This window comes from Fulmarus glacialis, unplaced genomic scaffold (assembly GCF_000690835.1).
Source record: "Fulmarus glacialis isolate BGI_N327 unplaced genomic scaffold, ASM69083v1 scaffold10522, whole genome shotgun sequence".
Classification (NCBI taxonomy): Eukaryota; Metazoa; Chordata; class Aves; order Procellariiformes; family Procellariidae; genus Fulmarus; species Fulmarus glacialis.
In genome coordinates this window covers 1-12,565 of record NW_009198428.1, presented here as the reverse complement: position 1 = coordinate 12,565, position 12,565 = coordinate 1, and the positions used below count along the sequence as shown (strand labels likewise).

Below are 12,565 nucleotides of genomic sequence, written 5' to 3'. Positions count from 1 at the left end.
CCTTGTAGATACTTGTCGTTAGTTAAAATGCAACTAATAATTACAAAAAACTTTTCACAATTCTGTAAAAATCAGTTCATTTTGTAAACTTGAAAAAAGTGTTAAGCTATTAATACTCCTTAAGTAAATACATTACAACTTCATGTCCAGAAAAAAATCCTTATTTATAAGGTAGTGCCTGCAGTCCATAGGTAGTTAAATATCCTTTAGAGTTTAGTGGTCCATCAAGCCTGAGAATTTCATTCATTTTTAAAATGCATCAGTTTAAACTGTTTTTAAGCCAATCAATCAGAGCTATTGGACAGGCTTAATTTTTAAGTCTTGACCTGTTGTTATTGAAATGTCTGTGAGTTGAGATGTATCATGGAAATGGAGGTAATCACAGAAAGGCTTAGACTGAAAGTATCTGAATGTAACATGAACTGCAGAAGTGCTCAAACTTGTTTCTTCCTAAAAGTAGTATCAACTATGATGCAGTCGTTGAGCATTCCTGTTTCATCAGTATTTTTGCATCTCTCTCATATACCTCAAATGGCTTTATTGTCTATTGTGACAATGAAGGCCTTTGCAGATTAAGATGATTCTCTTAAAAACTAGGTTTATTCATTCTTCATTCCATTCAAGGAAGAAGAGAGGAAAAGGGAACAAGAAGAACAGAAGAGAAGAGAGAATGAGATGGTTTTTAAAGCTTGGTTACAGAAGAAGAAAGAACAAGTGCAAGAAGAAAAGCGAATTCGTCGTGCAAAGGAGCTAGAAGACATGAACAGCAAAGTAAGGTCTCCCTAATGTAAGACTGGGATCTATAGTGCTCTGGTTAGATAGGAAAACCAAATTCTAAGTCTGTGTTTTTAGTGAAGCATATGAAAATTTACAGTGATAGGAAATGTTTTTGTTACATTGCTTTCAGCAAAGAGCTAAATGGACTTGCATGTTTAGGATTGTTCTGCTTGGCAGGGTGGCTTGCATTGTAGAAGCCGCATATATGAACTTAATAGCTATAAAATCACAGGAGGTACAGTAATGCTCCTTTTTATCAGGGGAATGACTTGATTGAACCCTGCAGTGAACAAGCAGCTGGAAAACCCTTTGAAGTGTATTCCTTACCGTCAGAACTTGTTGGCAAGGAGTTAATGCATGTGACTTGACCAAAACCTGAAGATTCAGATGCTCTGTTCTGAAGTTCCTCTGCCTTGCAGCGATGGGCTTGAAAAGCTGAATACAGTATTTTTTAAAACATACCGCTTTGAATACTCATGTATATATTCCATGCCAGATGAGCATATGCTCTAATTTGCTTATAAAGTATGTTTCATGGATGGGAAATGCCAGCAGAGTTCAAAAAATTCTTATAACGTGATTAATATAAAGGTCAGTTAATGATAAGCCTTGTGTATATATGTCTTTTTTTAAAAATAGGAGAGGAGCAGGAATCCAGAAGAAGCCTTCAAATTATGGCTTAAAAAAAAGCACCAAGAACACATGAAAGAAAAACAAATAGAAATTTTGAGACGCCAAGCTGAGGGAATTGCCTTTTTCCCAAGAACAGAGGAATGCAACAGAGCCTTTAAAGAGTGAGTAGGGTCATTCCTAGGGAAACATATTTGAAAATTTTGTAGTCTATCAGCTTAAGACTGTAGTTATTTTATGATACATCATCACTGCTGAAGTCCTTACTGGTTTGGGGGGGGAGTTTTTGCATTAATATGCCCTCAAAAACGTACACATCAATTCCTTGATGTTGTTTTTTCACTGTTGTGAAACTACTTGTCAGAACCTGAGCTGAAATAGTGAATTGCTTCTGCTGAAAAACGGAGATCCTTCTCTCCTACCCCTTTTTGCCTGTTCTGGAGCAGGCTTGCAGTTCATTAAACAAGCAGAAAGTTAATCCAATAAAATGGATTCAACTCGAGTCCATGAGTTGAATCAGCTCAACAAAAGGGGGGAGGTGAGTGCAGAAGCAGGAGAATTGGGATGGAAAAGTAGTGCTTCCTGCATTTAGGAGTGGCAGGCTTTTAGACTGCCTCAGCCATGACACCTAACTTTATTCTGCAGGACAAGGTGACTCTAGTTAAATGGGGGCAAGTCTCCTTTGAATGGATGACATAAAACTTACAATTGCAACTGTCAGTACTTCTAGTCCTGTTTCTCTCTCCACAGATGGCTAAAAAGAAAGAGAGAAGAAAAACGAGCAGAAGAACTAGCTGCTAAGGAGAGAGCAAGGCAGCTTAGATTAGAAGCCAGAAGAGCAAAACAGATGCAGAACATCCACTGCATTAGTTCAGAGCCCAAATCCTTTCGCTTCACAGACAATTATAGTTGAAAGTTTGATGTAACCACAAAGTTCTTGGTGGCAGCCCTCTTGATTTTTATGGCTTGAGGTTTTGCTCTTTACAGCTATTATTTGTTTGTGGTGTTTTTAAAGCTTTCAAGCAAGTTTAACAATTACCTTCACTGACAATGATTTTACTATCTATTTATTTGTAATTTTGTTGAAAAGCCTGCTTTTATGTATAACTCAGGGATCTTCTTGGTTTGACCAAATCTAAATGAGTGTGAGATCTATATGCGAGAGTGGCAAATACACATTCCTATCTTTAAAAGGCACTTTATACTCAACTCTACCATGAATTCCTGGATGCAGGCTATTATGTAAAATGTTGAATCTTTGCTGGATTAATATTGCTGTTTGCTGGTGCTTGTGATGAAGACTGTACAAGGTGTTACACTGTCGGAAAATGCTGTTTCTTGTACCACTTTCTATTCCTTGTACCTATTTCTGGTCAACATCTGTTGACGACCTGTTAATTCTGGCTAGACCAAGGGACTATTTTATTTTAGTTCAGGGAAAGTAGTCATTGAAGGCTAACATGTATGTGAATGTGCAATGGTTTTTGGAACTTATTTCTGTGAGTCATATTCAGTAGTTTTCTATTCCATGAGATTAAAAGGTTGTGTGAATTATGACCTTTACCAGTATCAAGGAAGCTGGATTCCTTGTATACACAGCCATGTTTGCTAAATTAATTGTAATAAACTACATCACCTTACCGATCTAAATTGTGAGCTCTTGTCAGAGAACATGCTGAGGTCACTCATGAAATCATGAAGTTAGTGGAAGATGAGGAACATTCTGTCCAGCTGTGTCCAACAGATTTCATGATCTGGCCTTGTTCTTACATTTTTCCACATTTAAAGTGTTTTCTGAAAGTACTGTAATAGAGGGAAGTGTAGATGCAAAGCAAATTTGCCGTTAGTATTTTTCTCTTACCATTTTGGAGATAGTTATAGGCATATTGAGAGAGTACTGAGTGTTTGGCTGGATGGTGCTGTGTTGCAGCTTTTACCAGTATAGATAACAGACATGGATGTGAAATGAAAATTTCACATGCTAATGAGAAACATGAGTAACAGGTGCCTTCCTCCTTCCTGTACATTCCCGTGACACCAAGGGCAAGAAATGCTTCTTGTGTCTAGCAAGCAAATGCAGGGGGAAGGTTTGCAAAGGTTCACGCTATCTCCCTAATTGAAGTAAGCTACAAAAGAAGTGCTTCTTCGTTCAATACCTCAGACCAGTAGAATGAAAGGTTTGACACATAGTTCCTTTTATGCTGCAGGGAAAACAAGGTCAGAAATACAGCTATATTAAATCCAGAATTGCAACTTGAAAGCAAGCAAAGAAAGTTTATTGTAGCTTTCTTCATGCAAACCAAAGCATGGCCAGTAACGGCAAGAACTTATAACTTACATATTCTGATCATGATATGAGATTCAAAGGAAAACTGGGTAAAAGCAACCATTTCAGAAACCCTCTCCCCAAACTAGACAGCTATATATGATAAATTTGGGAGTGAAAGTAAGAAATTAAAATGCCTATTTGCATCCTCCTACCTTTCCTCTTTACATTTGCAACTTAAATAGGCTTCTTTGGATTTAGCAGATTATCTGCTAGTTCTCTTCGAACCTACATCAAGATTATAAAACCATAAAAGTAAAAAAATATATTTTTTTACTAGTACCTGTGCAAACTTAATGCTTATCTTCAGCTTCCCATAACACCCAGGAAGACCTTGGGCAAGGACTGAGTTCTAAGGTTTCAACACTATGTACTAAAGGAGGTATATCAGTCTGTCTTTGCTGAGGATCAGCTATGCAACAGCTTCACTCTAGAAGCTGAAATAGATGGGAAAGCCATTATTTTAGCTTTATGGAAACACAAGAATAATCTCACCCTGCACAGTTTTCCAGAATCCATTTAAAACCAGTTACTATTTATATATTATGACTAGAGTTCATTCAAGCTCTTTCCTTTTTTTTTTGCCGGGAGCACTGCAACACTGCGTATGCTCTTACTTTCAGAACTTACAGCTATGAAGAATCATTGCACATACTCCTTTTTATTACTAAATTTAAAAGGCTGAACATAGACTTGGGGACAGTTCATCACCTTGGCTAAGATTAAAAAAAAAAAAAGCACGGAGCTGACCATTTTCCATCACTTTTTTTTTTTTTAAACATAACCTATCAGCACTTCATTTACTTTGGTATAGTTACGCTTTTGTCTCCCTCTAAAGAGAAATTCATTGAGATTTGCTAATAAGACTGTAAACCTTAAATAGTCAAGGGCATCTCTGTGCTCTATAAATTGGACCAGCATAATATTTTTGGTCTTGCCTTTGTAGAAGAAAGTAAGTAGCTTTCCAGACTGAAAAGTAGTAGAAGTATCCCAGAGGCTAAGGAAATCCTGTCAGTCCCTAACTTCAAGAGGTATAGAAGCAGAAACTGCAATGTTAAACCCACCCATTATGGAAAGAAATAGGAAAAAGGGAAGCCTGCTGAATGTCAACTAGTGTAATTCTTCAGAAAGAGTGCATGTGCAGTTGCATTGGCTGTGTTCTTAAAGGGCTATCAGCTCTCCTTGACAGCGATTGCAACAATTGAAAGTTACATCTTCGTATCTTGTATATGGGTGAAACCTTCCAATACTCTTCTTTGTGGAAAGGAAGGAGGATGGAGAAGCCTCAGAAAAAGAAACTTCTGTTGTTTCTGTACATGCAGCTGGATCCAGTACACGTAGCACCTAAGGATGGAAAAATTGAGACTGAAAATATATCTATTACTTTTAATGGGTTTTATCCTTCTCTAACAGCTAGGAAGGATTTCTGCTCAAAAGCAATTTTTCAATTTTTTTCCAAGTTTAAAACTAAATATCCATCTATCCAGACCCTCAATACAAAGACACTAAGTACTGTTTATAAGTTCGTAATGTCCATCAGAAATCCAAGATAAGATTTTATTGACAATAAAGAAAATTCTAATCTTTTTATCAGAGTTGATCAAAACCAGGCAAGAACAACAGAGATCACTGGGCACTGTGAGCCTCCTGTGGCTCAACTATTACTCAATTGCCTCCAGACTAAACTGTTAGTCTAATCTGCTATTTAAATATCAAGCTTCCTGCAGTGGAACTTTATCCTGAAAGATAATCATATAGCTTCTCTTTGTGTTTTCACCCACTTTAAACAGAACTGATTTTTAGGGCAACAGAAACTACTGCTGAAGTGTTATGACTTATTCCTACCTGAACTAGGTTTCTTCTCATCTTTTAAACTCAACTAAGTATTTTCAGTTGGCTTCCTCCTGACACACTAACTCTAAACAAATTTTCACCCAGTTATCTGTGGTGGTAGGGACAGAGAAGGAAACAGTATGTATCATCGTATTATTTATGTTGTTCTGCTTATTCTTCCAGTTTTGTTTTTTTTTGGGGGGGAGGGGTTGTTTGGTTTTTTTTTTGTTTGGGGTTTTTTGTTTCCCTCATTTAAAAAAAAAAAAAAAAAAAAAGACAGACAGCTCTATTCAGCATGTTTCCCCTGCATATAGTTTTTAAAAATGGCAAGATACTAAGCAGTTAACACAAAGCAAGGCGTTTCTGGAAAGAAGACTCTGTGCTGACAGATTGAGATGTATGAAGAGTTCTTACCATTTCAGCCATCTTCTCAGCAGGGGTATTGCAAAACTCCACAGCTGTTGAAGTCTTTTTTGGACTGTTAGTGCCAACATTTCCAAGAAGATGTGAGCTTACAGCTTTGGCTAGCTTACAATTCACAGCTGCTAGCTCTGTTGTAGTGTAAGGCTGGGCACTAGGATAGTATGTCTGTTGTCTTCCCCATTGAAGAGAAACCATCAGCTCCTCCAGCAGCCTGTGCAGAAAGGAAAAAGAGCACTAGTAGTGGTTTTAAGTGTTTAAAAACAAGGAGGCAAACAGGCAGGGCAAGGCAAGGCCTCACCACTACAGTATTTTAATACTGGTAAAACTTACTTTACATCTGGCAGGATAAGCATTAAAGAGCCAATACGGGTACAAGAATCTGTATGTTTTGGAAGGAGACAGAGAAGACTTGAAGTCAAGACAGTAAGTGATTAAAAAGAGAAAGTCTGAGGATATGAGGGATGTCCGTTCCACAGTATATGACCCCTAACACCTCATACCTCCATGGAACGATGAAGAAAGAATGCTACTTTGGCTTTTTCAGCTCTGAGACTGAAAAGTGACCATACTATCCATCAGCATAATTGATTTTTGTTGAATATCACTGGAATAGGGGAAAGTTACTTGATTCTTCTCTGGCCTAGAATAAACTGACAGAAATGAAAAGTTTGCACATAGATAGTCTGGATTAGAAAAAACGTACTTCTGTGTATCAATCATCTCTTGACGGAACTGATCGCGTTCATTCAGCAAGTCCTGGATTGCACTTTGTGCATCCCTGGTTTGACGCTGAAGAATTGCTCTGGTATTGGTTAGCTCATCAGCCATAACCCTGCAAAAGAAATCTCCAATCAGTAGTGTAAGGGAGCAGTTTGAAAGTCACCTTTATTCTACTACAGACCATAATTTGTCAGCTCAAACTAAGTACTAAGCTGCTGTTCTCACCCCCTTTCCCCATGCAGGGCCTACATCAACCTTATCACAAAGGACATGTATTAAGAGCAATTTCTGTTCAACTACAGTCAACACAACTGCAAGATTATGTTTTGACTTGCTGAGTTTAAACAATCTTATGTCACTTAATACAAATCTGGTAACAGACATTTTAAAACACCTTGAGTACATGTGAACACCTTGTGAACATGGTGGACAAGCATCCTGACAGATAAAGCTAAATACATTTTGTTTTACTAACACAGTTCTCACAAGTATGCTGTAATCATGCCTTTTCATACTCCTCCCTAAAGATGACGGCTATGGCCACAGTTTGCATTCATTCACATCTTTGCCTTTCTCAGGGGCAATAACTACATATTATATGTGCCAGATATGAGCATGTAAGAGCTACAAATGAGACAACTGATGTCATATTTTGCTATGCCATGAGACTTGGCACAGACCCCTCAAGCAGGTATTTCAAATGCCTGCGGTACTGCAAATGCAAAAAACAGAATGACATTTAAACAACCACCAGTTAGAAATCTGAGATCTCAACGAACCAGAATGTTACAATATCGAAGGGTGTTACTCTAAGCACATCACCACACTGTCATTCCTAGAAGGGACTTGCATCCCTGATCTCAGAACTCCTATTAATGCTAAAGAAACAAGTTAAATTAGGATAGTAACACTTGCCTAGCTAGGACTATTACAAGTATTTACATTCACTCAATATGCTGAAACTTCTTAAGACCAGCAAATTAAAGGGAGAACACTGTATTCTATTACCATTTCCTTCAAGCAGTAAGGCCTTTTTGTAATATGCATTAAGCATCATAATTAAAATTTAGTTAGTTATATCCAAGTACAGTAAAAGATTAAAAATCCTAGAACACTACATATCTGGTAAGACAACTACACTTAGCAAGTTAAAAGTTTAATCCATTGTCAAATGAGATTCTGACATTCAGGCCAGCTTAAGATCACCTCCTGACTTTTGCTACCCATTATTTTATGGTTATACAAGTAACAGTAGGGTTCTGAGCAGTAACACAATCAGTGTTTAATGAAAAGGTGCCCCAACCCTTTCTTCCATAGTGAGCTGCCCTTCCCAGTAGATCCCTGAATCACTGTAAGCAGAGTTCTTAACCAAATCAACTTCTTCACATGTTGACGATTGTATCCTACTTGGGGGATGGGGGTGAAAATCAAGCTAATTACCTTTAAGATGAGTCAAGACAGCTGTCTTGGAAGACATTTTTAAACCCTAAACTGCACACAGTCTATCAGAAATAAGAGCTTCTCTTGCTATGTTGAGAAGAACCATACTTAAGATTTTAAGGGGTTTAGGATCCACTGTATTACCTTTGGAAAGGAGAACTATTCAGATTTACAAGGAGCTTACTTTGTACCTTTTCTGTATACTCAAACCTCATAGTAGGTGTTAGTATAGCTGTTGTGGCTGTCCTCGGCATATTTAGGCATATTCCCAGGCATTGCAATGGGCGTATGTAACAGAAGACTAAAGGAGAATGCTGTTCTGTAAGAGGGAATACCTGCTTGCTAGGAATTTGCTTCGCCACACATCACATTGTATGGACATGCGCTCTAATTGTTCAGACAACTGAGACATATTCCGCCCCAGGACTTCATTTTCTAGGATTAGCTGATTTTTCTCACGAGCCATCCGTTCAAAGTGGTACTCCAGATCATCCCCAACAGAAGCAACAAGTAATTTCTTCAGCTCCCGATTCACCTAGAATTAGACCAGACTGTCTTGTAATTACCAGTATAGAATGGAACATCTTCTACTTCCAGAATGCAATGCAAGTTATTGCAAATACCTAACAATAACTTGCCCTTCTCTTTCCAGAATGGGACAAATCCAATGCAGAGTGTATTAAGCCTCACAATCCACTCCAGCGAGCATAAACATTTGAGACTAATGCACATTTAACACATTCTTGTTTAAATTCCAACAGAGGCCCAAAGAGGAAGAATGAAAGCCTGCTACAAGAAACAAAGAAAGTTTCAGTAACATTCAAGTCCTGAATCAGTAAGATAACAAAGGATTAGACAAGACATCTACAGATTATGTTATGTAGAAAATTATAGTCACCCCTTCTATGGCATAACATTTTTCACTTAGCGGTTGAGTTGGGAACAAAGTCTTTCCTCATGAAAGATCCATTTCCCTGCAGCCCCCTAATGTGTTTCTCCCAGCTTCAAGCCTTTGATACTTTCATCTGTTGTCAGAGAAGCAGGACTGGATTGCTTAGATGTACTTCTACTCTGTATCTTAGCTGATAAGTTTAAAAGGGAAACTATCTGTTTCAAGGTGAGAGTGTCATAACAGTTCTCTCTGGTCACATTCACAAACTGGCTATATAAACCAAAGCAGCTCATCTGTGTGAGAGAAAATACCTTTAATTTCTTACCTCTGTCTGTATACGTAGCTGATTAGAGAGACCTTCTTTATCCTGTAACAACCGCTTTTCTGAATTCTTTAGCTTTTCGATCGCATTTTTCAGCTCTATCTGTTCTTTCTTGGGATCTGCAGCTCCATCTGACTGATGGAACAGGTCTCCTTTATGTCCCACTGATTTAGCTACCTTAGTATTTTTAGTTGGAACAACATGGGTGATAGCTGCCTTGGGGACTAATATACGAACAGCTTCAATCTCCACTGATTTATCAGCATGTACTTTCCCTAGCTGCAGAACTCCGGGACTCAGGGAAGGGACTGTCTTTTTATGTGGGCTGTGGTGGATGTGCTGCTTCGTGGTGTTGGCTCCAGTGACTACTTCCACCGACTCAGCTGTCTGCTCTGTTTCCATGCCATCTCCAGGTCCTCGGATGGGTGATGAGGCATCATCAACTAAAATTTAGAAATAGCGGAGGGAAAGCTTACCACCTTTCACTTCGTTATAGTTTCATTGTAACTCTTGACTTAATTTCTGTACTTCAAAGTTACAGATTTATAATTGCACACTGCATATGTAAAATAGTCCTTTGCAGCAGCAATTACAAAGCACAAGTTAGAAAAGTCCTTACTCAAGTGTGTGTTGCTCATTAATACTATAGTAGAAGAGACAGACATTGATTTGAATTGCATTAATCTTAATTTCCTGCTGCCATACAAGATTAGTTGCAGACATGAAAATGAGCTAGTAAGGAGAAAATTCTTGACAATACTACTCATAGATTGAAAGCAAAACTGGGTTTGGGGAGCTGACAGAATCAGAGCAGACTCATTTTAAAAGCAAGAATTAAATTTAAAAGCAGCTATTTGCTACATAGCTACTAACGCCTTAAGAAGTTTAGCAGATTATTAAGTACTATCTACCATGTGTTTTAGTTGTCCAACGCAAGGTTTAGAAAAAGCCAACAAGCCAGGTCTGCTTCATTTCTAATCAATAGACCCCAGTATTCCCAGCAATGCTGCATTCTGATCTGAATTCCCCAATATGTGTGATAATGTTTACTGAAACTCATTTTATTTAAGTTCACTAAGTTTTCAGCTGAATGAAATATTATTGTCATAGTTTCCGCACAATGGGCGAAGGCAAGAAAGTTTCTTAGAACATAGCTACACATACTGCTTTTTTCCTCATACTGCAGGCAGTTAGCATGAGCCTGCATCCTCTATCCAAATAATGAATTTCACAAATGCTGTAGTAGCACCATTATATTGCCCTGCTTTCAGGTTGGCTGAATCAGTACCAACAGGTTCTAAATACTAGAGGAGGACTGACAGGCAAGTGTGCAGACAGATGATAGTACCAGTGACAAAGTTGTTTTTCAATACAAAGCTGGATTAGAATTAATTAACTGTTCCATTAACATTCATTAACATTCAATTAACTGTTCCATCCAGGCAGCTCTGGTTTTCACTGCAATAATGAAGTCACATAACTACTTGCTAATAGCTGCATAAAAGGAGTAAGTTTAATGAATAGAGCCTGGCATACAGTGTAACTCCGGTCTTTAGAATTCAAGTTAAAGTACTTTTAGCCTGGTCTGCTTAGATATCACGTGAACCACCTACCTTTTTCTGGAGATGTCATTTTCTCTTTAGCAGTCAGCTCTCCTAACTACATAAGTCTGAGGAGGAAACGAGGAGGGGGGGGAAAGAAAAAAATCTTTAGCAAGGTAACAGTGACAGTTAATCTTGGATTACCCTGTTTTCTAGTACAACCTCTAAACTCCAGTTCAGTAGCACAGTGAAAAAAACCCCACCAAAACAAAGGAAAAAACCCCTAAAATTACAAAAACCACACCAGGACCCAAAGAGTTAAAAGGAGAAAGCCTATGAGATTTCTGGCATTTGTTTCTTTTTTCACTAAGAGCTGGACTTCAACTCCTATCTCTTGCTCCTCATCCAGTTCCAGTTTCCATTCCTCAAATTTCTCTTTCCGGTCTCTCTCCTGTTTTCAGTGAGCCTTCATCTTACCCTTTAAAACTCTGTAACACTCCCAGAGTACAACTAAACAACCATGCACAGATAACCTAAGATCATCACAGAACCACAAGAAAGGGAAATCCCACTGTGCTTAAAGCAGACCAAGAGGTGAGAAGGAAATTATGGCAATTTTTTTACAACCTTTTTTAACAGAGCAAATTCCCAGCCAAAGCAGGAGTCAGTGCCCTGAGTGGCTGCACGTGCTCAGTTTAAGCCAACAGTAAAACTTCACCCGCAGTTTGGCCCAAACTGCCATCCTGGCCATTTTCTCCCTTATCCACGAACTCTGTCAACCATTGCCTCCTTTATCCACAGGTCCATCCACTCCCAACTCCCCAGGCCACTCGCCTCCCTTTTCTAGGGTCTGCCACTAACTACAGTAGTTTGAGATTGCTATATCCTGTTGGGTTTTTTTGCTTTAGTTCTCCCTGTTATTCAAGGGAGATCTCCCAAAGCCCTTGCTTCCTTTCATTATATCACTAACAGAAAAGGCTTAACTACAACTTTTTTGACTTCCACTGCTACAGCTCTCTGCCCTGAAAAGATAATGGTAGCACTGAACATGCTACTGCCAGCTTTCTAGATTCATTATTTGTTTTGTGAGAGGTATTTATCTTTTGTGATGACTAGAAGACAAAAGAAATTACCTTCCCTCCTTGAGTTTTCTCAAAATACAGATACAGGAACATCTTGCTATCTGTTGCTTTTACAGCTGGAGTTATGTTTTTGCTCATTTAAGACCATGATGTGCTAATCACCACTACTGTTCATTCGTTTCTGATTGAGGATCTCTGCTCATTTGAGGAGAACAAGGAGGATGAAAACGTAGCTGCTCAGAAAGAGGCAAGAATACTCACTAAAAAACTGATTATGAGCATTTGGTCTTATCCACTTCATCTGAGACCACTTGCTGACGATCATGCTCCTTCACTGTTCATGTTATAATACTGTTCTTACTGTCCTGTTACTTTCAAAGTCTCAATGTAAGCCTCTGCACCCCCTCCCCCCATTACATCCCTATAGGCAAAACTCCTTCACTGGTTGAATCGTTAACCACTCTCAGCTCACGTCGCGCCCTGTAGAACCCCACACATGAAACAACGCAAGGAAATCCTGTATTAACACGGCTGAGTCACGATCCACGAGGGCCTCGGAAAACCACCACCGACCCAGCC

General features: G+C 38.7%; 1 protein-coding gene across 1 annotated transcript; it reads right to left on the bottom strand.

Annotated features, from left to right (window-relative positions):
* Positions 1 to 4,698: 4,698 nt before the first annotated feature.
* BLZF1 (basic leucine zipper nuclear factor 1) lies at positions 4,699 to 11,030 on the bottom strand. Its single transcript, XM_009572896.1, has 6 exons — positions 10,977 to 11,030; positions 9,367 to 9,806; positions 8,485 to 8,684; positions 6,693 to 6,821; positions 5,981 to 6,200; positions 4,699 to 5,077 (listed from the first exon to the last, which is right to left on the bottom strand). The coding sequence occupies exons 1-6, from the start codon at positions 10,993 to 10,995 to the stop codon at positions 4,895 to 4,897; spliced, it is 1,191 nt and encodes a 396-aa protein (XP_009571191.1). The 5' UTR covers positions 10,996 to 11,030; the 3' UTR covers positions 4,699 to 4,894.
* Between the last annotated feature and the right edge of the window lie 1,535 nt (positions 11,031 to 12,565).

Excerpts from the sequence above, each read along its gene's own strand:
- BLZF1 (XM_009572896.1), bottom strand. Across the intron at positions 8,685-9,366 it reads AGCTACGTATACAGACAGAG|GTGAATCGGGAGCTGAAGAA; the intron begins GTAAGAAATTAA and ends GTCTAATTCTAG. Across the intron at positions 6,201-6,692 it reads GAGATGATTGATACACAGAA|GCTGCTGGAGGAGCTGATGG; the intron begins GTACGTTTTTTC and ends CTTTCTGCACAG.